Here is a 23,075-nt window from a genome sequence, read left to right as displayed (position 1 = left end):
CAGTTCAAGAACAATCTAACACTTTGTTGAGAAGAACATTATGTAAAAACCACAAACTTGGCAAACAGAGCAAACTAATCAAAGCCTAATCTCCAACAAAGATCACATGGTCTCTGATACAAGGAAAAAAAACTTCAGATCCAACCAAAAATCTATGAAATGGGGAAAGATAAAGAAGGGAGTTTCCATCAATTCATCCTCCTGACAAGCTCGTTGATGAAATTTTCCCTGTTTCCAGCATCACCACCTTCAACGTAATGGTTCCTCTTCTTCTTAAGTCCACCGAGTGGTGCTTTCAACTGGAATGGCCAAAGGAAGTTGTTGGCTTCTTTGAAGTGAGGTCCAACGGTCATGATCTCGTGGATCAGATCCTCCACACAGATGATCTCGTGCTTGCCTAGACCTTCAGCGACTATCGAGTTGTCAGTAAGTGCTATCCTCTGATGGTTCAGCTTTCCATAACCCCTCTTGTAGATCAGCTCCTTGACACTCTTCAAGTTTGGGTATCTGCACATGAGAGAGAGATACATCATCATTCCCTTAAAGACAGATCATATTCTTGCTGTTACTTAAATAGAAAGAGAGAATGAGATGAGGTACCCGTAAGTCACGTAAGGCTCAACACGACGCAACATGTTGATTGTTGCCTTGTTCACCTTAAGGAACACACCATTGAAGATCTACACAAAATGAATACACCACAAGTTAACTTTCAACTCTCTTTTAGAAGATGATCATCCACTTAAAACGTAAAATCAATGCCTTACTTGTCTCAAACGCAGGAGCTGCAGAATTTTCTTGGTTTTCGGGTCAATGGCATTGATACTGCAAAAAAAAGGACATGTAAAGACACAACATCAAACTAGTTGGCTAACAACTTGTGTAACAACACATACACACAAACAAAAACAACATACCCACGGATACGAATGATAAAGAGAAGCTTTGCCTCAGGATCAACGTAGAACCCTCCTTTCAACTTAGCCTCTCGCTTCAAACGGATCAACTCATTATCCTAAACAAAAAAAAAGGACAAAGCCTTTCAACACACAACAGGACCAGAGAAGAGTCATCTTAGGTAAGCTAAGGAGACACAAAGTGGTGTTTCTTTTGACCTTCTCCGCGTATTCTTTGGCGTACTGCTCAGCTCTCTTGAAGATAAGCTTGCGGGTCTCAACGCTCTTCTTCTTAGCAGCTTCAGCTTCCTGTTTCTTGGCCAATGCCCATTCCTCTTCCCTCTTGATCTTCTTTAGCACAGACTCTGGAACCACCATCTTTGAATCAGACATGTCTCCTGCAATCAATTAACACAAAACCAATAAACAAAAAAAGCCAACACCTTTAAGCAATGCAGTGATGAGAGATATGAAACAGAACAGAGTGTATGAAATGAAACAGAACAGAGCGCATGAACATGTATGAAATGACTAATACCGAAACAGTATGACACGAAGAGTGTGTCTGTAATAGAGATGCGAAGTTAGGGTTTACGAGTAAGGTCAAAGACGCTTACTTTGAGATGAAGAGGATTTAGCTGATAGAGAGAGAGGGAGAGTTTGCGCGGCGCAGAAGGAAGAAGAAATGGGTTTAGGGTTTAATTCGTAACCCTATTTTCTCTTATCTGGGCCTGACATTAGGAGGCCTATTTTTATCTCATTACATTTGGGCTAATTGGCTCGAGCTTTATTGAGACACTGGTCTTAATGTGATCGATTAATAATTTCGATCACTTAAGGGGGTATATTCAACTGAAAATTTCAGTTGATTTGTATTAAAATGACAAATCCACTGTTATTCAAACATGAATTTTAAAAACTCATTTAAAATCAACTGTTATTGAATTTGACATTTCGTAAAGTACTCTGAAATCCACTGTTATTGAAAATATTTTAAGTTGTGGGATTTTAAAGCTTTGAGCTGATTTTAGGGTGTTTGGGTGGAGTTTCTTAGTTAAAAAAAAATAAAACTCAAATCCCATTGTTTAGGTGATATTCTAGAGTAGTTTAACAAAAATCACATAAATCTCTGCAACTTATTAAAATCATCTAAAACTCCATTAAAAATCAAATCACATCAAATGCTAAATTGAATACATCCCTCTAAATGTTTGGACTCTTTGGATTTCAGGGTCAGCTTAATTAACATTCAAAACATTAAGAGGGGTGTATTAAATCTGAAATTTGAAGTGATTTGATTTTTAATGAGTTTTGAGATGATTGTAGGAGAATTAGAGAATTTGGTGTAACTTTTGTTAAAACACTCTAAAATCTCATCTAAAACAGTGGGATTTAGATTTTTATTTTTATAACTAAGAAACTCCCCTCAAACACTCTAGAAACACTTAAAGTACTCTAAAATCTCCAACTTAAATTTTGTTCAATAACAGTGGATTTTAGAGTGTTTTATAAAATGTCAAGTTCAATAACACTGGATTTTAAAGTGTTTTTTAAAATCCACGTTTGAATAACAGTTGATTTGTCATTTTAATACAAATCACTTAAAATTTTTAGTTGAATACACCCTCCTAATTTAAACGTTTAATATTCGTAAACTTCCTTAGAGTAACACCAATGAAAAATTCTCAAAATATTCATCTCCTATATATTAAAAGAGAATCATTACAATATTTGGTATAGCCATGTGTCATTACCACAACACTTCTTAAAATCTTTAGAGAAATAGGTTAGTCCATATAAATATAATAAGTTTTTTATTAAACTAACCATAATTTATTATTAATGTATTTAAATGTTTTAAGTATATCATTATACAACAAGGTGATATAATACTTGATTTTTGCTGGTGTTAATTATTTGTGGTTGTTTCTTGATAAGAGAGACTGAAATATGTGTTTAATTTCAATTAATACTATTATACGAAGAATATGTATTACTTGAAAAAAAAATTGGTCAAACTTAATATGTCATGATTTATAGTTAACATATAAATACAATATATGTAAAATAAACTTGACCAAACTAAAATATGTCATGATTCAAGGTTAAACTTAACCAATATTTGTATGATTCCGAAGACGGAGAGACCTACAAGAATGACGGAATTGAGACCCATCAGTCCCTGCAATGTAGGATATAAAATAATTTCAAAAGTGTTATGTGAAAGACTAAAAAGGTGTTTTCCAGGAATTATTTCGGAAACACAATCGGCTTTTGTACCGGGGAGGTTGATATCGGATAATATTCTGATTGCTCAAGAGATGTTTCATGGATTGAGGACAAATAAATCTTGTCAAAACAAGTTTATGGCGATTAAGACAGATATGAGTAAAGCATATGATAGGGTGGAATAGAATTTTATACAAGCTCTACTCAACAAATTAGGATTTGATCCACATTGGACGAGACTAATGATGGAATGTATATCCTCTGTTCAATACAGGGTTTTACTAAATGGTCAACCAAAAGGGCTAATCATACCCCACAGGGGACTTAGGCAAGGGGATCCGTTATCTCCATATTTATTTATCTTGTGTACCGAGGCTCTGATTGCAAACATTAAGAAAGCGGAACAAAGAAAACAACTGACGGGAATGAAAGTAGCAAGAGTTTGCCCATCAATCTCTCATCTACTATTTGCGGATGATAGCATTTTCTTTTGTAAGGCACAGAAGGATGAATGCAAAACCATGTTAAGGATTTTAAAGGAGTATGAGGCGGTATCAGGGCAGGTAATAAACTTTCAGAAATTGTCAATACAATATGGACATAAGATTGAAGATTCCAGGAGGCAGGAGATGAGGGATATACTAGGGATACAAAACATAGGCGGCATGGGATCTTATTTGGGTTTACCTGAAAATATAGGTGGATCTAAGGTACAAGTGTTTGGGTTCGTCCAGGACCGCGTGGATAGCATGATCAATGGGTGGACGTTTAGATTCTTTACTAAAGGGGGAAAAGAAGTTGTCATTAAGTCAGTGGCAACGGCATTACCAAATCATGTAATGTCTTGTTATCGACTACCAAAGGCTACCGTAAAGAAATTAACGACAACAGTGGCACGGTTTTGGTGGAGTCCAGGGGGAAGTACAAAAGGTATGCATTGGAAATCTTGGGATAAAGTGTGCCTTCCTAAAGAGGAAGGTGGTTTGGGATTTAAAGATTTTATGGATTTCAATACGGCAATGCTTGGGAAGCAACTTTGGCGTTTAATTCATAAGCCAAACACTCTCTTCTCTCGAGTGTTTAAGAGACGGTATTTCAGGAACGCTTCACCCCTGGAACCGATCCGTTCTTACTCCCCCTCCTATGGCTGGAGGAGTATTGTATCTGCTAGATCTCTGGTTAGCAAAGGACTAATCAAAAGGGTGGGAACAGGGGCTTCTATCTCAGTATGGAATGACCCCTGGCTCCCAACCACTCGCCCGAGACCAGCAAACAAAAACCAACATAATTTGTTTCCGGACCTTACAGTAGCCTCTCTTATTATTCCGGGTACTAGGACCTGGAATTCTCAGGCAATTCAGGAATTGGTGGACTCAATGGATGCAAAGATTATTGAAAGTATACCACTTAGCCGTAATATTATGGAAGACAAGGAGGGGTGGCATTTTACTAATAATGGAAGATATACGGTTAAATCAGGATATGAGGTGGAGAGGGTCTATCCAGATAAAGAAAAACAACCAGTTTTTTATGGACCGACAGTGGTTGATTTGAAAGCTTTTTGTTGGGAGGTGAAGTGCCCACCGAAGATTAAACATTTTCTATGGCAGATCATATCAGGGTGTGTGGCAGTAAAAAAGAATTTGCAAGCACGAGGATTGAGAGGGGAAATTGGGTGTTGTAGATGCGGTCATTTCGAAGAATCTCTAAATCATGTATTTTTCGAATGTCCGCCAGCGAGGCAGATTTGGGCATTATCAAAGATTCTGACAAATCCAGATATCTTCCCGAAAGAATCACTGTATACTAATATGGATCACTTATTCTGGAGAGTGTTACCTAAGATGACTGATCATCATTTTGCATGGATACTTTGGTATATTTGGAAAGCAAGGAACAATAAGGTTTTTAGTAATCTGGATGTTGACCCAGCAGATACGTTCAAGCTGGCCGAGTCCGAATCAACATTGTGGGCTGCGGCACAAGAGGAAAAAACTGGAGGAGCGGTAATACCACAAGCAGGTCAAGTACCCACAATTCCAGGGAGATGGTGTTTTATTGATGGCTCGTGGAAGGACAAAGATATCTTCTCGGGACAAGGGTGGTTTAGTACCTTGGAAGGCTTTGAGAGACTTATGGGAGCGAGAAATGTTAGGGCAAGTATCTCCCCACTTCATTCGGAGGTGGAGGCATTGGTATGTGCAATGGAATGCATGAGGAATTTGCGACAGTTTCAGGTTACGTTTGCAACGGATTGTACTCAGTTGGTGAAGATGGTTTCGGAACCAGAAGAGTGGCCAGCCTTTGCAAGTTATCTGGAGGACATTAAGAGATTACAAGACAGTTTCGTGAGCTCACAGCTCATCCATGTACCACAGACGGAGAATTCAAGGGCGGATCGTTTAGCACGAAGTGCCAGACAACAATCGTCTTTCGTCGTTCACATGGATGCAGAGTTCCCAGTGTGGTGTGGAGAGTCTATATGAGTCTGTTTTGTTGATGACAAAAAAAAACTTTTATAATTATATTAGTTTTTAACAAGGCAATGCTATATCATATTTTTTCTTGTGTGAACATATTTTAATAATTTGTAATTCAAGTCCAATAGTAAATATAATAAATTTTAAAAATCATCATTTCAACATCAATAATATTTTAGTTAATAAACTTATATCCAAAATCAATACTATATACAAAATGTAATATATAACACAAGTTTTCTAAACAAACATTGTTAAAAAAAAATTATCCGCGCATAGGCCCGTGTTATCAACTAGTAATAATATTAATTGTGGTATTTCAAAGTTACCAAAATCTAAATCAAAACTATTTATTTTGAGATATTTATAATTAAATACTAATATCTATACATGTGTATTTTCTTTTTGAGAACTTTAGGTTGATTGATATAAGACTGCAGTGAAGACACACCCATTCGGTTGTTCTTAGTTAAAGTTAACACAAAAACTCATCTTCTAGAAGAAATGAGAGAATAAACTTTAGTAACCGTAAAGCAAGAGAGACGTTTAGAAGATAAGTGCTTGCCAGTTTCGGACCACTTCTTTTCTTCCCCACAATGAAGACAACTCCTCCCTAAAGGAAAAATATATATCAAAGTTCTTCTAGAACCCTTATCCTATTCTTGTCTTTTAAGTATTACTTTATTTTTACTTTCATTTTCAAATGCCATTTATGTGTCATGAAATAATTATAAACCAATCCACTTTATCGCAGTCTTTAATCAATCAACCTTCATTGAAGAAATAAATCCTCTTCGGTTTCGTGGTTATTTCAAAGGTTTTCAATACACATCCATTTATAGAAACATGAACAAAAAAAAACAAAATATGCAAACATAACGCAGGTTAGTAGCTGTCTCCCTTGTTTCTTGACGAAGTTCGCCAAGATTAATTTTGGCTTATTATTGATATGTATATGTGAATATGCAGTAGAAAGAATATGTAAACAGTATTCCTTATTTCCTTTCAAAGAAAATATACTTTACTAGGGTTACGTATGTAGTACGTACGACGACTAGTTAGGAATTGTTTTGTTTCCCCTCCACAATAATTATGAGGATGCTTCAAAATATAGAAGACTATATATGAAATAATAATAGAGAGGAATAGTTTTTTTTTTTTTTTAGAGAGAGGAATAGTTTACAAAAGAAAAGAAGAAGAACACGACAATAATGTAAAGGGGAAATGCGATAAAGAGAAGCCTCTATCAATGTCCGACCTCATTATTATTCCCTTTCCCGTTCTCATCCACTAGTTTCATTTTTTTTGGCCCTGTTCAATAAGGTTTACTTTGCGCTAAAAACTATACTAATTATTACTAAATACATTTATCTTAAAACCACATATAATAAGATCTATTCAGGAACATCTTTTCTAAGTCCATTTTGAACCTAAACGAAACATACATAAAAAAAATATCTAACTATAATGATTCGCATGCATCATGCGTGTATACAAGACATTATTCTTCGCCAATTGGAAGGAATCTTGATTTAGATACAAGGTTTTTGTATCATAGTAAATGAATTTAATTAGTTACCTATTTCTGCTGTATACAACAAGTTTGCTAGTGACTAGTCGAGAGAAGAGATGACTTGTGTGAGGCTGTAAGTCCGAGAGACCGGAGACGTACCTGTGCATCACATAGTCTACGTGTTATTGTTGTATTAAGATGTGTCCAACATATTCATGACGCCTTCTAGAAGACTATATAATACAATCCCTTCTGGATATGTGTTTCATTCCAATAATATTTAAATATATGTTTCCTTCTTCCAAATGTAACTTCTCTCACAACATTCTATAAATAAATTAATAGGTATACAAACACAAGATGATATCTTAAGACAGCGTTAACAATTAAGCATAACTCATAACAGTTTTGCCTGAAAGAATAATATATGTGGACTATTCAAGTGAAACTTGTTATAGTGCTTGCAGAATACAAAACGAAAATGTCCATCTATATATTAAAACTCGCTATAGTTTTTGGTAACTGAAAAACTCATATGTTTAGACTTATCGGTTGACAATCGCATCAGCGAGTACGACTCACTCCGTATTTGTCTTTGTAAAGCTTCTAGAAGTTCAGTGGTTTTCTTTAGTTTAAAAGATTTTTCTTAAAGAAACATGAAGGTGTTTCAAAAAAAAAAGAAACATGAAGGTATTGGTGAGTGGTAACAAGGTCACTGGTCCCCGTGAACTTTATCAAGAGGGTTATAGATTCCCCTTTTAAAGGCTTTTATTTTTCCTTTTCTTTTTGCAAAGACTTGCTTTTCAAAGGAAATTGCTTCTACAAAACCGGATTGTTGGGTGACATTGAAAGAGAATTAGACTACTTTATATAGTAGTTTAGTCTAACTAATTTAAAAGCTCCTAGCTCAAGCTGCTTTTATACTTGAATGAGGTAAAAGCGCAAAACATAATGCGGTCAGTATCAATTGATGAATATTATACAATACCAAACTTCACTTAACCATATAAAGTTACCTAGGTTACAATAAAAACTATATATATGCGGATCAACATGTATAAAAAATAAGTCTAAGAGTCCCACAAATTATTCATCATTCTTAAAAGTGTAGTGGTTGATCTAATTAAAGTGTTAATTGTTTCAGTAAAGCTTCTAGAAGCTTACTGGTTTTCTTGTAATTAATTATATTTTTTTTCTTTTAAAAAAATAAGTCTAAAAAGCATCACCGTCTACACATGAGCTAAATCATAGCTACATTTCAAATTTTATTCCTGGCAAAGGAAATTGCATCAGGATAACCGAAGCGCATAAGCATAATTGAAAGGGAATGGCTTATACAAGTAACATGAGATGAGACGCTGATTTTAAAATTTAAACTAGTTTAGCAGTTTATATACGGTTTCAATATAGCAGGTGTAGAACAAGCTTGAGTTATGTACACAAATTTAGCGTAGTCATACACATCGAGGTCATGATATTATTGAATAACCAGTTAAAATACTATTAGTAGAAAAAAACAGAATTATACAATAATGCGTAGTAAATCGCAAACGTTAAAGAGTCCACAATTTCAATAGCAGAACGAAATATGTTTATTCCACGGTCTAATGGTTTTTTTTTTTTTTTTTTTTTGAAACACAAATTACTTTTCATTACTTCTCAACTTGATCGATTACAATAACTAGAGGGAATTTTCCATCCTCTTTGATTGAAAGCATAAACTACAACAATGTAACATAAAAGAGATAATTCTTCATGAGAAGATGACAGCGGATTCGAGACTAAGCTTGAATGCGTCGATGTAGCTTTTCCGACAGGGTCAGACAGCAGAGAAATAGTCACATATAGTGACGTTGAAAACCAGTCCTCACGAATTAGGAAGCTGAAGCCGAAACTTGATACCAAGTCCGGGAAATCATCTCCTTTCAAAGAAAGGAGGCATGGTGGCGAAATCCATTCCTCGGTTGAGGAAGATGATACAAACATGAATTGAGACAGGGAAGCACTCGGTGAACCCACCGATAAATTCTTCACAAAAGCAAGATATAACCGTATGCTCGAACTATAGATCCCGGTGAATCCATCGGAAATCTTTAAACTAGCCAAGACCACATGTGATTGTAACAAGAATTTCAGTTCATTGAGCCTTGGAATCTTAGTTGATATGCTACCTTGAGAGAAGGTGTGTGTCGTTGAGGTACTATTTCCACCGGAGTAGCAGTGGTGGATGGTGAGACAGATCGGAAAAGTGGCCGCGAGATCTGTCGGGGTGGCGACGGTGGGAAAGAGACGATGTGCTCTTGACGTCAACACACTTCGAACTGCCGGATTTGTTCGTCGGGTCATACGTGGAGCCCCACCGACAATTGACGTCAGAATTCCGGGGTCAGAGAGGAAGTGGTACTGCAGTGGAGGGGTACGGAGAAGATGGACCAGATCTGTACGTAGTGCCTTCTTGACGGCATAGCTTGATTTTGAAGAGTACAAGTTCATAGATCTGGGATGCACGGGAGAGGAGATGTGATAGAGTAGCGGAAGCTTAGTAACAAGATCCAACAAGAACTCAGAAGAGAACTCGAAGAATCAGTGGATCCTTGATGATGTTGATACTCTCAACAAGACAAGGAGGTCTTTGAAGATGGCGATGCTCTCGACAGATTCAAAGAAAGATTAGAGTACTCCTCTAGTGCTAAGATAGCTCGGTTGCAATTGCAAATATGTATTCAATAAAAACGTGCCTTTACAAGTAGTTGAGAGGTGAATATAAAGACCTCATAAATAAAATCCATACTAATCTACAAAGATCTGTAATTATCCTATTAAAACCAAAACATAAACTATAGCAAATAAAATGTAAAACCAATGGGCCTAAGAGAGGCTTCGTACGCTACATCAGGTTCCTCCGGGTGGAGAAGGATTCGTCCACGAATCTGGATGGTCTGGCTCGCCATGGAAAAGAGACAAATGCTTGACGTTGAAAACGTTTGCAGTCCGTAAGTGAGAAGGGAGCTCCACGCGATACGCATTCGGGTTAATGCGTTCAAGAACTTTCACTGGACCAATCTTCTTGGACTTTAGCTTGTTGTACTCGCGTAGAGGTAGCCTGTCACGAGTCAAATACACCCACACAAGATCCCCCGGTGAGAAGAGAACTTCACGTCTCTTAGTGTCAGCTGCTGCTTTATACTTTGCTGCAGATGAAGTTAGATTCTCCTGCGCCTGTCGATGCACCAACTGAAGCTCTTCAAGGAAGTCAATTGCTTCCCCATGATGGCGTGTGCGATCCGGCGTTGTAGCCAAGTCGAGAGGACAACGAGGTATAACTCCGTAGACGACACGAAACGGAGAGAGACCCAGACTCCTATTAATGGCGTGGTTATGAGCAAACTCAGCCTGACCGAGCTTCAAATCCCATGAACGAATATTGTCACCAACAAGGCAACGAAGGAGGTTACCCAACGACCTATTAACGACCTCAGTCTGACCATCTGACTGCGGATGGTAGGCTGTACTCATATCCAACGAAGTGCCTAGTAGCTTCCATAACGAACGCCAAAAATGGCTTAGGAAACGTGTATCCCTGTCAGATACAATCGAAGTGGGCAGCCCATGCAACCTGTATATCTCACGGAAGAACAGAGTCGCCACACTAACAGCATCAGTGGTCTTCTTGCAAGCAATGAAGTGTGCCATTTTCGAAAATCTGTCCACCACAACGAAGATCGAATCGTGACCCCGCTGTGTTCTAGGCAAACCGAGGACAAAATCCATGCTAACATCAGTCCAAGGCTGCGTTGGTATTGGCAACAGGAGATAAAGGCTGGAGTTAGAGGCCTTGCCTTTGGCTTGTTGACAAATGTGGCATCTTTCCACCAAGCGTTCCACATCCCGCCTGGCTGTCGGCCAAAAATATGACTCTGTCACCAGCTGCAACGTGCGATCCCTGCCAACATGCCCTTCGTTGTGAAGTTCCTGTATGATCTGTAGCCGCATACTGCTCTCTGAGACACACAACCTTGTAGCTTTGAACAAGTAACCATCCTGCAAAGTATAATCTTCGTACGGACCCTTCGAAGTTTCTGCAAAAATCCGCGAGAAGAATGGGTCTGTAGGGTACAGGTCAGCGAATACAGCAAAGCCCGGAACAGTAGAGTGAAGAGTCGTTAACAATGTATGTCTCCTACTCAACGCATCGGCAACCCTATTAGACTTTCCGGACTGATGACGAATCGCGAAAGTGAATTGCTGCAAGTAAGAAATCCATCCAGCATGTCTAGCAGAAACCTTAGCTTGACTATCAAGGTGTCGCAGAGCATCGTGGTCAGTGAAGAGGATAAACTCACGATGGACCAGATAATGACGCCAATGCTTAATAGCCTGGACAATAGCGTAAAACTCAACATCATAGGTGCTGTAACGACCACGCGCGCCTGCAAGTTTTTCGCTATAGAATGCCACTGGTCGGCCATTCTGACTAAGGACAGCTCCAATACCGAGCTTAGAAGCATCACAATGGAGTTCAAAAGTTGCAGAAAAATCCGGCAAGACTAGGATAGGCGCTGATGTGAGACGCTGCTTGATAAGCTCAAATGCCTGCGATGCTTCCTCGGTCCATTCAAACTTGCCCTCCTTCATGCAATTGGTTATTGGTGCCATGATAGCACTGAAGTTGTTGACAAACCTGCGATAAAAAGAGGCAAGACCATGGAAGCTTCGAACCTCGGAGACCGTCTTGGTATTGGCCAGGAGCGGACAGCTTCTATCTTAGTAGCATCGACTGATAAGCCCTTATCCGAGATTACATACCCGAGAAAAAGAACCTCAGATACTCCAAACTCACATTTTTTTTTGCTGCGAAAGCTGCTCCGAGCGCAAGACCGTTAACACCTTACGCAAGTGATCTCTGTGCTCCTCCAAGGACGTGCTGAAAATAAGGATATCGTCGAAGTAGACAACCACAAAACGACCAATAAAGGGTCGCAAGGCCTGATTCATTATCCTCATGAACGTGCTTGGCGCATTAGACAATCCGAACGGCATTACCAGCCATTCAAACAGGCCTTCTCTCGTCTTGAAAGCCGTTTTCCATTCATCCCCAGGCTTGATTCGAATCTGATGATAACCACTCTTGAGATCAATCTTGGAAAAGATTTTGGCCGAACCAATCTGATCTAAGAGATCGTCGAGACGGGGAATGGGAAACCTGTAACGGATGGTGATTTTGTTGATAGCTTGACTGTCAACGCACATTCTCCAGGAACCATCCTTCTTAGGAATCAGTAATGCAGGTACCGCACACGGACTAAGGCTTTCCTTGATATGTCCTTTGCGTAAGAGCTCTTCAACTTGGCGGCGAAGCTCTTCATGCTCTGCTGGACTCATCCTATAATGCGGTCGGTTTGGTAAAGTTGCCCCTGGGACTAGATCGATTTGATGTTGTATCGATCTCAAAGGAGGCAAGCCGAGAGGTAGTTCTGCAGGGAATACATCTTCGAAATCACTAAGAACAGATGCCAAAGATGCAGTCGGTTGCAGTGTCGAGACCCGCGAATCAGAAGCTGGAAAAAGAGCCAGGGCGAAGCCTTCTAGTTACAGTTCTGAAACAAACGCCGAGTAGGAACACAACAGAGTTGTAGGTTGCGCTATCTGACGCTCTGGTGGTGGTGGTGGAGTAACAGGATCGCGAGAAGGCGTGAGTACTATTTGGTGGGTCTCCCAAATAAAACTGTATGTGTTTCTTGCGCCATCATGTATGATTTTCCTGTCAAACTTCCATGGGCGTCCAAGAATAAGATGGCTTATATCCATCGGTGCGATGTCAAAATAGGTGCGATCCCTATAATGAGGACCAATGGAGAAGGGAACAAGCACTCGTTGAGTAACACGCACGCAACTAGATTCAGTGATCCAGCCAAGGGTGTAGGGAACTGGATGGTGTTCTCTGATCAAACCCAACTTATTCACAGCGTCGTCGGAAATGACATTGCGTGAACTGCCAGAGTCGATAATGAAAGTGCAGACACGACCCCGGATGGTGCAAGTGGACTTAAAGATATTTGTCCTGAGCCATTGCTCATCTTGACGTCGCGGAAGAGTACAGGAACGTCGGACTACTAGGAGACGACCCTTGTCCCCCTCTGTTTCTTAGACCGTCTCTGTTCTCGTTATCAGCATCATCTTCGTCCTCATAAGAATCATAAACAGGAGTTTGATCATCCTTGCCACCCTCAGCAAGCAAACCTCGCTTTGTTTGGTTGGGACAAGCTGATAAACGATGTCCTGTCTCCCCACAGCCATAGCACTTGATTGTAGTAGGACACGTAGAACGGCGCAGATTCTGATCTTCCGGCTGTGTCGTAGAACGATTCGCCTGCACTGCAGAGTCCGTTTCTTTTGACTGGGTAGGTGGTGCGGAAGAATCATTTGAACGAGCACGAGAGGACTGATTACCCCAAGGAGACGTTTTCTGCTGCTGTTCGAAAGTTGCTGCGCGACGGTGAGCCTCAGCGATCGTCATGGGATCGAATTGCGCCATTGCTGTCTGCAATTGCGATCGGAGACCACCAATGAACCTTGCGACGAGTTGCTCCTGACTATCGAAGATTTCCGTTCGAGTAAGCAAGAGAGAGAACTCCTCAGCATAGTCGTCAACAGACCTTGACCCTTGTCGGAGGTTCTGTAGACGGTTGTAGACGGTTCTATCATAGTTATGCGGTAAAAAGGTAGCACGAAGGTGCTTCTTAAGCTTTTCCCACGAGTTAATGGGTGCCTTGCCGTTACGGCTTCGAGTCACTTTGACCTGTTTCCACCAAGACGCTGCGTGTCCTCGAAATTTCATAGCCACCAGGGGAACACGCCGATCATCTGGAACTCGCTTAAAGTCCAATATCTCTTCGACAGTTACCAACCAATCGAGAAGAGCTTCTCCTCGTGAACCGCCATTAAACTCAGGGATGTCAATCTTGAAACCTGTTTCCCAACGCAAGTCTGGGGGATGGTCACGATGGATAGCCTCAGCACGACGAGGGTTTTGTCGGCGTTGATTGCCCAAAGGGCCAAACCGAGCAAAAGGGTTGTCGTCGTCGTCGTCTTCTTCCTCAGCGTGCAACGGGTTAAGTGCTGCTAAGCGCTGATTCATGGTCTCTTCCATCTCATGGAGTGAGATCTGAATCGTACGCTGAATGTCTTCTCTCCATGCCGCCAATTCATTACGTATCTCAACCCATTCAGGAGTATCACGAAGTGGGGCATCGTTAGTTCGCTTTGGAGGCATGATCACGAGTTGAGTTGATTTCCCGGAACGTTCCGTGTCTGATACCAACTGATAGAGTAGCGGAAGCTTAGTAACAAGATCCAACAAGAACTCAGAAGAGAACTCGAAGAATCAGTGGATCCTTGATGATGTTGATACTCTCAACAAGACAAGGAGGTCTTTGAAGATGGCGATGCTCTCGACAGATTCAAAGAAAGATTAGAGTACTCCTCTAGTGCTAAGATAGCTCGGTTGCAATTGCAAATATGTATTCAATAAAAACGTGCCTTTACAAGTAGTTGAGAGGTGAATATAAAGACCTCATAAATAAAATCCATACTAATCTACAAAGATCTGTAATTATCCTATTAAAACCAAAACACAAAACTATAGCAAATAAAATGTAAAACCAATGGGCCTAAGAGAGGCTTCGTACGCTACATCAAGATGATGGTACGACGATAACAGCGAGTCAAATTAAACCGGGACCTGACTTTCCGGGAACCCCCGGAGAAGAGGACTGTTCCGGAAGACGAGAGTGACGACCACGAGTGCACGCAAAACTTCAACGGTGGTGGCGACATCAAGTCCGAAACAGAAGCAACACGAAAGAGAGAGTAACAAAAGTTGAAGAGAGCGATAGAGAGAGACAAATCAAAGGAAAAGAAGTGGCGACGCCGGCGAGCTCTTCCGCCGCCGGCGTCGGAAATCAGGTTCAGATTTGAATTCTCGATAACTGTGTTTGGGAGAGAAAACCAGTTTAGTCGCTTTTGAACTTCCACGGTCTAATGGTTAAATTTGGTTTTTATGAAATATATTTTTATCTTTCTTTTGGCTTGTTTTACAAAAGCCTTGGTACATACCAAAAGCCATAACTTGAGCTGCGTTTGCGTTTTTGAAACATGCACCGAAAAATCCCTTTTTGAATATTTCACCACAAAATCTTGATAAATAATTTTTGATCTAGTCCAAACCAAACCGTTGTGTATTTTAAGTTTTAACCACAACTCGTCTTCTTCCTCCACCCCATTCCCTATATAAAGGCTCTGCCACCTTGCTTAACTTCAAAGTAAATCACATTTTCTTAATTTTTTTTATCTTGCTTCTTCAGACATACACTTAAACTCTGTTTAGTTCAATCAAACTAAATACTCTCTTTCAAAAGCTTCTTTGTTTCTTCTTTGACCACTACCATGATCATGGACAAGTCGAGAAACAGAGCTGAGGAAGTAGTTTCAAAAGATTTGATTCCCGGTTTACCTTCCGAGTTAGCTATGGAATGTTTGGTTAGAGTTCCATACCAACATCAATCCGCCATGAGATCCGTTTGCCGTTCTTGGAAAAGCTTACTCTCCGACCCTTCATTCACCAGAGAGCGGCGGAGATGCGGCAAAGCAGAGCTTCTCCTCTGCCTCGTCCAACCGCTTCCGCCGCCGCCAAATTCAGCGACTAAAGCGGTCGGAGAGACGGAGACACCGCTGGGGGTGGAGGTGGAAAAATGTAAAAAGCGCGTTTCCTGCACGCCACGGTTTGGTTTGAGCGTTTACAACGCTACAATGGACAAGTGGAACCGCGTCGCGTTTCCCCAGCTACAGATCCCTCTTTTCTGCGAGTGCGTCGTGGTTCAAGACGCAGGGAAGATTCTGCTCATCGGCGGGTGGGATCCGGAGACGTTACAGCCGGTGAAAGACGTTTACGTTCTCGAAGGAAGCGGAAGGAGGTGGAGACGAGGAGCGCCGATGAAAGAATCGCGTTCCTTCTTCGCCTGCGCATCCGTGGGCTCAGCGCAAGTGTACGTCGCGGGAGGACACGACGAGCAGAAGAACGCCTTACGATCAGCTGAGGTGTACGACGTGGAGAAAGACGAGTGGTCAACGATCCCATCGATGGCTGAAGGAAGAGACGAGTGCCAAGGCTTCTCCATGGGGACGGAGCTAGGATTCTGCGTTTTAAGCGGTTACGCAACGGAGTCTCAAGGGAAGGTTCCGAACGGACGGAGAAGTTTACGAGCCTAGGACAAAGTCATGGTCAAGAATCGAAAACGTATGGCCGTTTCCGGATACTAGCCCTAGAGGCCGCACCGTTGTAGTAGACACTAGAGGCTCCTCCAGGTTATGCTGTTTCACAGACCGTGAGTTACAAAGCCAGGGCCAATGGGAAGCTAAAGATAATTCAGAAAAATGGAAAATGGATGTTCAAGTCACACAGCTTCCGACGAGTGGAAGTTCAGTTTATGTTGGAAGCTCTAGAGGTGAAGCGGTGGTAATGATCGGCGGAAGAAGAGAGAATAAAGGAGTGATGATGAAGACAACGGAGAAGAATGTTGGAAAGTGGAGTCATGTCCATGACATACCTTTTGGTTTCTCCACACTTCCATTCTCACATGCTTCAATCTATGTCTGAATAATCTGATATATAGATTATCAGCATAAGCTTTGACTCCTCGTATGAATAACTTGGAAGATCATTTCAAAAGTATTTTGGAATACAACATATACTAGAGGTTAATTTTATTACCTTTTTTTGGATCCAATGGAGAATATAGAAATGTGGTTGCGCTCTCATTTTCAAAAGACAAATATGTATACCAAAACAAGTTGTTCAGAATGAAGAGGGAACGTGGTTGAATGGATAGATACGATTCACACCTTAGGAGATTATCAATACTTATTCCCAGATAGAAAGTAATCAGCAGAACATAAATGCTAATTTCCCTAGAAGGACAAAACCACCAGACGATGACTACAAATTCAATTTTGATGCAAGTTTTGACTATAAAACAAATGTTGTGAACAAACTCCAATCAATCTGACGAAAGCAACACAAAGTTGGATTTGAATGGCAATTATTTACAACTCATTGATATTTACATGTATTTATACAGCTTCATAAACCCAATATTCATTTTCTGTTTAAGAAAAAAATCATTCTCTACTAAAAACAGTGTTTCTAATCCTAAATGATACTGTACCGTATATGGCTCTTTAGAAAAACATCGTTCATAAGTTCAGCCCAACGAATGTATCTTTTACCGGAACACCAAGATTGAAATCACCCCATAATCAGCAAAAACAGATTGATATTGAAAAACGACAGAGGCTTCCCTGTACTCTGGAGTACAGAGGACATTGGTATAGTTTCATCACCACGCTGAGGCAAGATCACTGCTACATGTCTTTTTTTCTTTTTGCTAAACACTGCTACATGTTATGGAACTCACAAGAAATATGGATTAAAAACTATATTTTTTGAGGGTGACACAAAAGTTCTGATCGATGTCATTAATAACAAGGCGAAAGATCACAATATCAAGAACATATGCAATGATATCTATGTTGGTTCTTTCACTTCTTTGTCTTTTAACCAATGTTGATTTCTGTATAGCAGCCTAGCAGACAAACAATACACCAGTTCATCTCTTAGCTAATGATCTATGTTGTTAATCTATTTGGCTTGGGCTTGTTCACAAGACCACCATGAGACGAGCTGATTGACAACAACCGCGTTTTTGAATTACTGAAATTTACATTTTTACCTTCCACGTCGAAGAGGCGCAATAATCATAATAGTAAACAACAAATTTACAGTTTTAACTTTTATTCTTTACGTCCTTTACTTCTTTGTTCAGGTCTTCAACTACACAACTCCACCAACCACATTTCACGTAATCAGGGTTTCAAAAGTTCGGGCTTTTTTCTTCGATAACAGGAAAACGTAGACATCAAACTTTCGGTGTACTTGTGTGTTTCCTCGATTCTCTGGCTATGCCTCCCTCAAAGAAGGTTCGTTCGGAAAAGAAACTCCCTCTTACTCTAACTATATACTTGTCTGAAATTTTCGAGATGTTTTTCTCAGGTTTCCAACATGAACCGCATAGGACAAGTTTTTAACAAGTTGTTGAACGACATTGGAGAAGCAGAGGAGTTTTCTTTGCCGGATTGGTCGAACGAAGGGAAACCAACTCCTTACACCTTGATAAAGCGCAGTATCCTTTTAACTCAAATCTTATAAAAAATATGAAATTTTGGCTGGATAGTTCACGTGTTATCGCCTTAGATGGTTATAAAGATATATACTTGACGGAGAAAACCAAAAAGAAGGTTGAAGATGATGGAATTTTCTGTTCTTGTGCCTTGTCCCATGGCTCTTCTTCAGTTGTGTGTGGGGGTGATTGTCATTGTGGGTATGCATTAGTTTTTATATAATTTACTTTCTTGAACTATCTTAAGAGGACTTACAACATGATTAAGTACATTTTCAACTTGGGAAAAATCAATCTTTGTGTAGGATGTTATACTCAAGCTGTTCATCCAGTTGCAATTGTGGGAGTGAGTGTTCCAACAAGCCTTTCCAACAACGGCGTGTGAAGAAGTTGAAGTTAACTCAGGTAAATGAATGAATAGTTTCTGATATGAATTTTTATTGTCTACTTAAGAATATTACAAAGATTTAGGAAAAACTTTTTCTCAACCCTAAGTTCTTTTTGAGATTAAGGATAATTGTTAGAAGTTCGTTTCTTATTATTCAATATAGAAATCGTCTTCTACAACTTAAACAAAACCCTAATGCAAAAAGAAGGGAGAACGATCTAACATAATATAATTTAAGAAAACCTAATTAATAAAATGAAACACTAATATCATTGAATAAATACCCTAATTTGTTATGTATCAGTTTCCTAGGATTAATTAGTCTTGTTTTTGGGTTGTTGGTTTTTATATTAGTTGTTTCATGTAGACAGAAAAATGTGGATCAGGGATTGTAGCAGAAGAATACATCCAAGAAGGAGAGTTTATCATTGAATATGTAGGAGAAGGTGATGATGTGATACTGTTTGATGTTTGGCCTCTCTTCTGAATATATTACAAGCTGTTTGCTAAAATTGTGTTTTCTTTTCCACCAATATTTCCCTCATTGTAGTAATAGATGATGAGACTTGTGGAGACAGGCTATGGAAGATGAAAAACCATGGAGAAACAAATTTCTATCTGTGTGAGATAAGCAAAAATATGGTGATTGATGCCACTAATAAGGGAAATAAATCGAGATATATCAATCATAGTTGCAACCCTAATACGCAGATGCAGAAATGGTTTGTTTCTTGTCACCTTTATTGCTTATACTTTTGTTCGAGGAAAGTTATCATTTGGTCATGTTTTGCTTGCTATCAGGATAATTGAGGGTGAGACAAGAATCGGCATTTTTGCCATATCTGACATAAATAAGGGAGATCATATTACTTATGACTACCAGTAAGATTATTTTCTCTCATCCTATAGTTTGCATTAAAAACACATATCCGAGTTTATGTTCATCCCTATGCTTTCATAGCTTATATTTTCTCTAGTATCATTTCTAGTAAAGTAAGAATTTCATAGTTTTCCAAGTCTACATAATCTGTTGAGTTGTGACACTATTGAAATAGAAGCAGCTTTGTTTAGTAAGGGAGAAAGAATTTGTCATTTGACTTATATATGGCTATCAGTAGGATGAATTACTCTCATCCATTACAAACACATATACGAGTGAGTGTATGATCATCCCCATGTTTTATAGTCTTTGCTTTCTCTAGTATCATTTCGAGTATATAATCTGTTAAGCTGACACTAATGACATAGAGCAGGTTTGTTCAGTTTGGTCCAGATCAAGACTGCCATTGTGGAGCAATAAGTTGCAGAAAGAAGCTTGGGGTGAAACCAAAGAAACCTAAATTAGCCTCGGATGAAGTTCTTAACATCGTGAACTCTGAATTGGGTCAGACGTCGACATTTCCCCAGGTATTTTTGAAAATTTATCTGAAAAGAAGCTTCAAATATAGATCTTCTCTTTGCCATGGCATAGCTTCACATTCACTGAGATTTTGTGTGTTATGAGTTGTGTACATAGACTCATAGAGACTTATTTTTCCCCACTTTGGTTAGGTTCATCAAAATGAAGGTATTCTTGAAGGTAAGCATGGATTCTTGTTTCTAGCTACTCTATTTGCGAGAGAACCTTAGTGTGTTTTGGTTTATAAGAAAAAAAGCAATTTGGAATTCCTCGTCTCTCTAGGAACATTAATTAACAAGCTTAGTGAAGAGCAAACATGTCCTCGTAATTGCATTGGTGTGGTGATCAGGTTGTCTCGCCCCACGAGCGATAGGTATGTATCAACATTTTGATTCTTGAATTAATTTTCTGGATCATGTCATACTTTTCTCTAACGTGATATTAGTGATTTTCAGGTGTTTTGGCATCATTAGACGTTTTCATGAGGTTACAAGAAAGCACTCGGTAGTATTTGTTCTCACCTTCTAACTTGGCATAATCATTCTTAATATAGGACACGTGTTAACTTGGTAATTTGGTTCAGGTGATGTTCGAGGATGGTGTTACTGAGTTTATCGATTTGTCGAAAGAAGACTGGGAGATTTTATCTGACTAATATTCCTTGTCAGGTGACTTAAAACTCTGGTTGATTTCATTTTATTAATGAATCATAGATTTATTAAGTAATCCTTTGCAGCTATGTTTCTGCAAATTTCTTTGAAAACAAAAGTTGAGAAAGCTGAACAAATCGGTCTTGGTAAACTGAAGCACCCGAACATCAGTCTTTCAGTTTGGTTTGAGGATTGGTTCAGTGACTTTGTTGTTGCATGTGCCTTGACTTGTGTTTGTACCCTGATATTATATATGTTTGTAAGGTACCGTCTACCTAGAACCATATTTGTATTTCTTCTTACTCCTTTTTCATGAGCATCTCAAGATGACGATGAACTTGTGACTTGTACTGTTGCTGTTTCAAAAGGCTACTCTACTTTCCTGAAAATTCTCTCAAGGAATTCATGGGAGTGTTTGTGCTTTTCGATATAACGAGTTTTTAATGGTTTCTTTATTATGTGTTCTATTGTCTAGGACATACTCGTTGTCAAAGTTAGCTGATACCACATAAAAGTGTGGGGACTTGTTAGAGCATGCGCATCAATGAAACCGGGAGTTCACAATTTTAATTGTTTATTAACTTTTTTATTTTTTTCGTTTGATTTTTTTTTGAAAACGGATCAATAGCAAGCCGTCATGTGGCGTGGAGCCTACAAAAAAGTGATGAAACGAGTTTATCCGGACGCATCCCTGCAAGACGAATTCATCATAATCCATTATTATAACTTTTTTTTTTTGGGATGTGTGAGAGCTTTTCCCATGAACTTTTAATGGGCATGCCCTTATTAATTTACCATTCTTGTCTGTTGAACCCCACACGCCGGTGACTGGTGATGGATTGACGACTCGCGTGGTACGTGGTAAAGTGAGTATGCGGTTCTGGTTCACCAACTCAAAAGCAGGAAGGATTGGGGAAAGATAGCGACACTACTAGTCTACTATTTTGTAGTTGGCTGATAAAAAAAAACCTAAACTAGAGAATTTACTAACCCTTGATCATCAAGTGATTTAAGTTAACTAAGAGTTTATTAATGTTAATGAAAAGATATGTAATATGAGTTTTTAAACACATTTATTAACAACTAAAAAAAACTTACAATAAATCTTCAATATGCTATAATCAAAATCGTTACACAAATATTTTCATAAAATAGTTTAATGAGTGCAAATAAAACTGTTAAACGTAAATTTTATAAACATATAAAATTATTAGGGGTTAAGAATGTATTTTTGTATTTACTTATTTACTAATATCAAAAGTCTAGTAATCATTAACAAAGCTCTGATTTTCTATTTACACGTAAACAAAAATGGATTAAAAGTAATTATACATTGAGTAGATATCCAAGCATCTAATCTATTAAAACTGAAGTACAATTAGTACTTAACCCTAATTTTTACTCAAATATTACCATTTCATGCCACTGAGTTAATATTTTTTATTTTTAAATTAAACTAAATCAGTAGTTAATCTTGACTTTCCAACTTAACCGTATAAGTTAACAAAATCATACACGACGACCAAAGCTTATTTTTATATAACTCGACGTCCATTGACAAACCAAGATTAAATTATAAAATTATCTATTGCAATTAACCTGTTTTCATAACAATCATGTGTAGAAAAATAATTGATAATCAACTATTTGGTGTTGTAACCAAGAAAACGAATATGCAGTATCATTTTGATAAAATAATTGAAAAACTCAACCAGGTCCATAACTTAAACCAGTGCATACATTTATACTGACAAATAACTTAAACATATTGATAAAAAATCAACCTCTATAGTTCAAACCAGGTAATACAAACATATTGATAAAAAAAATAATTGGAGCTTGAATGTAAAGTCCAAGTTATCCAGTTCTAAACCAGATTAGGAACTCCACTTTTAAACCTGGGGATTATTAATTAATTTTTGCCAGGCCGGTTCAAAACCTTACAACAAACACGAAGAATTTAAATAAAGATCACAAGCTTATAGACCACATATATTTCGTGGTGGTTAATAACTGCATTGTAATATTTTTTACATTTCTAATTAATCTTAAATATTCTTAAAATTTTATAACGTGGATCATAGCATTGCAACCATTAAAACTAACCTTACGGTAAAGTAATATATTGCATTTAACAAACGTATATTGCCATCGTAATAACTGTACTTATAAAAAAAATATTCTATTTTTTTGGTGTAGGAATATTCTAATCCATATTAACTAATTTACATATATATATGCCTATAATTTAGGTTTTTGGTAGATTGACTCAATAAAATTTAGCTA

General features: G+C 38.6%; 3 protein-coding genes across 5 annotated transcripts; 2 read left to right on the top strand and 1 right to left on the bottom strand.

Moving 5' to 3' along the window:
* Positions 1-3: 3 nt before the first annotated feature.
* On the bottom strand, positions 4-1,645 carry LOC108844350 (60S ribosomal protein L7-3-like). Of its 2 annotated transcripts, none has more exons than XM_018617593.2 (6): positions 1,514-1,645; positions 1,116-1,294; positions 918-1,015; positions 768-825; positions 601-680; positions 4-507 (listed from the first exon to the last, which is right to left on the bottom strand). In XM_018617593.2, exons 2-6 carry the CDS (start codon positions 1,287-1,289, stop codon positions 189-191), a joined length of 729 nt encoding a protein of 242 aa, XP_018473095.1. In that variant the 5' UTR covers positions 1,290-1,294; positions 1,514-1,645; the 3' UTR covers positions 4-188. The 2 variants fall into 2 exon arrangements, with proteins under 2 accessions (XP_018473095.1, XP_018473096.1); XM_018617594.2 differs by having other exon boundaries at positions 1,435-1,590.
* A 13,774-nt stretch (positions 1,646-15,419) lies between these two features.
* On the top strand, positions 15,420-16,934 carry LOC108834254 (F-box/kelch-repeat protein At2g44130). The gene is given in 2 exon segments (XM_018607595.2): positions 15,420-16,346; positions 16,348-16,934. Coding segments are annotated over 2 exon segments (1,209 nt in total). The 5' UTR covers positions 15,420-15,563; the 3' UTR covers positions 16,774-16,934.
* A 368-nt stretch (positions 16,935-17,302) lies between these two features.
* On the top strand, positions 17,303-21,153 carry LOC108846536 (histone-lysine N-methyltransferase ASHH3-like). Of its 2 annotated transcripts, XM_057005468.1 has the most exons (13): positions 17,303-18,152; positions 18,226-18,355; positions 18,439-18,553; positions 18,658-18,757; positions 19,108-19,186; positions 19,291-19,462; positions 19,542-19,622; positions 19,994-20,147; positions 20,292-20,319; positions 20,422-20,512; positions 20,595-20,643; positions 20,723-20,807; positions 20,876-21,153. In XM_057005468.1, the coding sequence occupies exons 1-12, from the start codon at positions 18,135-18,137 to the stop codon at positions 20,792-20,794; spliced, it is 1,089 nt and encodes a 362-aa protein (XP_056861448.1). In that variant the 5' UTR covers positions 17,303-18,134; the 3' UTR covers positions 20,795-20,807; positions 20,876-21,153. The 2 variants fall into 2 exon arrangements, with proteins under 2 accessions (XP_056861448.1, XP_056861447.1); XM_057005467.1 differs by having other exon boundaries at positions 20,723-21,153.
* Positions 21,154-23,075: the final 1,922 nt, after the last annotated feature.

The sequence above is a fragment of the Raphanus sativus genome, chromosome 3 (genome assembly GCF_000801105.2).
Source record: "Raphanus sativus cultivar WK10039 chromosome 3, ASM80110v3, whole genome shotgun sequence".
NCBI lineage: Eukaryota > Viridiplantae > Streptophyta > Magnoliopsida > Brassicales > Brassicaceae > Raphanus > Raphanus sativus.
Note: the sequence above shows the minus strand (reverse complement) of the source record. Positions and strands in the feature narration are given on the sequence as shown.

Excerpts from the sequence above, each read along its gene's own strand:
- LOC108844350 (XM_018617593.2), bottom strand. The coding sequence starts at position 1,289 with ATGTCTGATTCAAAGATGGTGGTTCCAGAGTCTGTGCTAAAGAAGATC. Across the intron at positions 1,016-1,115 it reads CCAAAGAATACGCGGAGAAG|GATAATGAGTTGATCCGTTT; the intron begins GTCAAAAGAAAC and ends TTTTTTGTTTAG. Across the intron at positions 681-767 it reads AGCTCCTGCGTTTGAGACAA|ATCTTCAATGGTGTGTTCCT; the intron begins GTAAGGCATTGA and ends CATTTTGTGTAG.
- LOC108846536 (XM_057005468.1), top strand. Across the intron at positions 18,758-19,107 it reads AGAAGTTGAAGTTAACTCAG|ACAGAAAAATGTGGATCAGG; the intron begins GTAAATGAATGA and ends TGTTTCATGTAG. Across the intron at positions 19,623-19,993 it reads CATATTACTTATGACTACCA|GTTTGTTCAGTTTGGTCCAG; the intron begins GTAAGATTATTT and ends GACATAGAGCAG.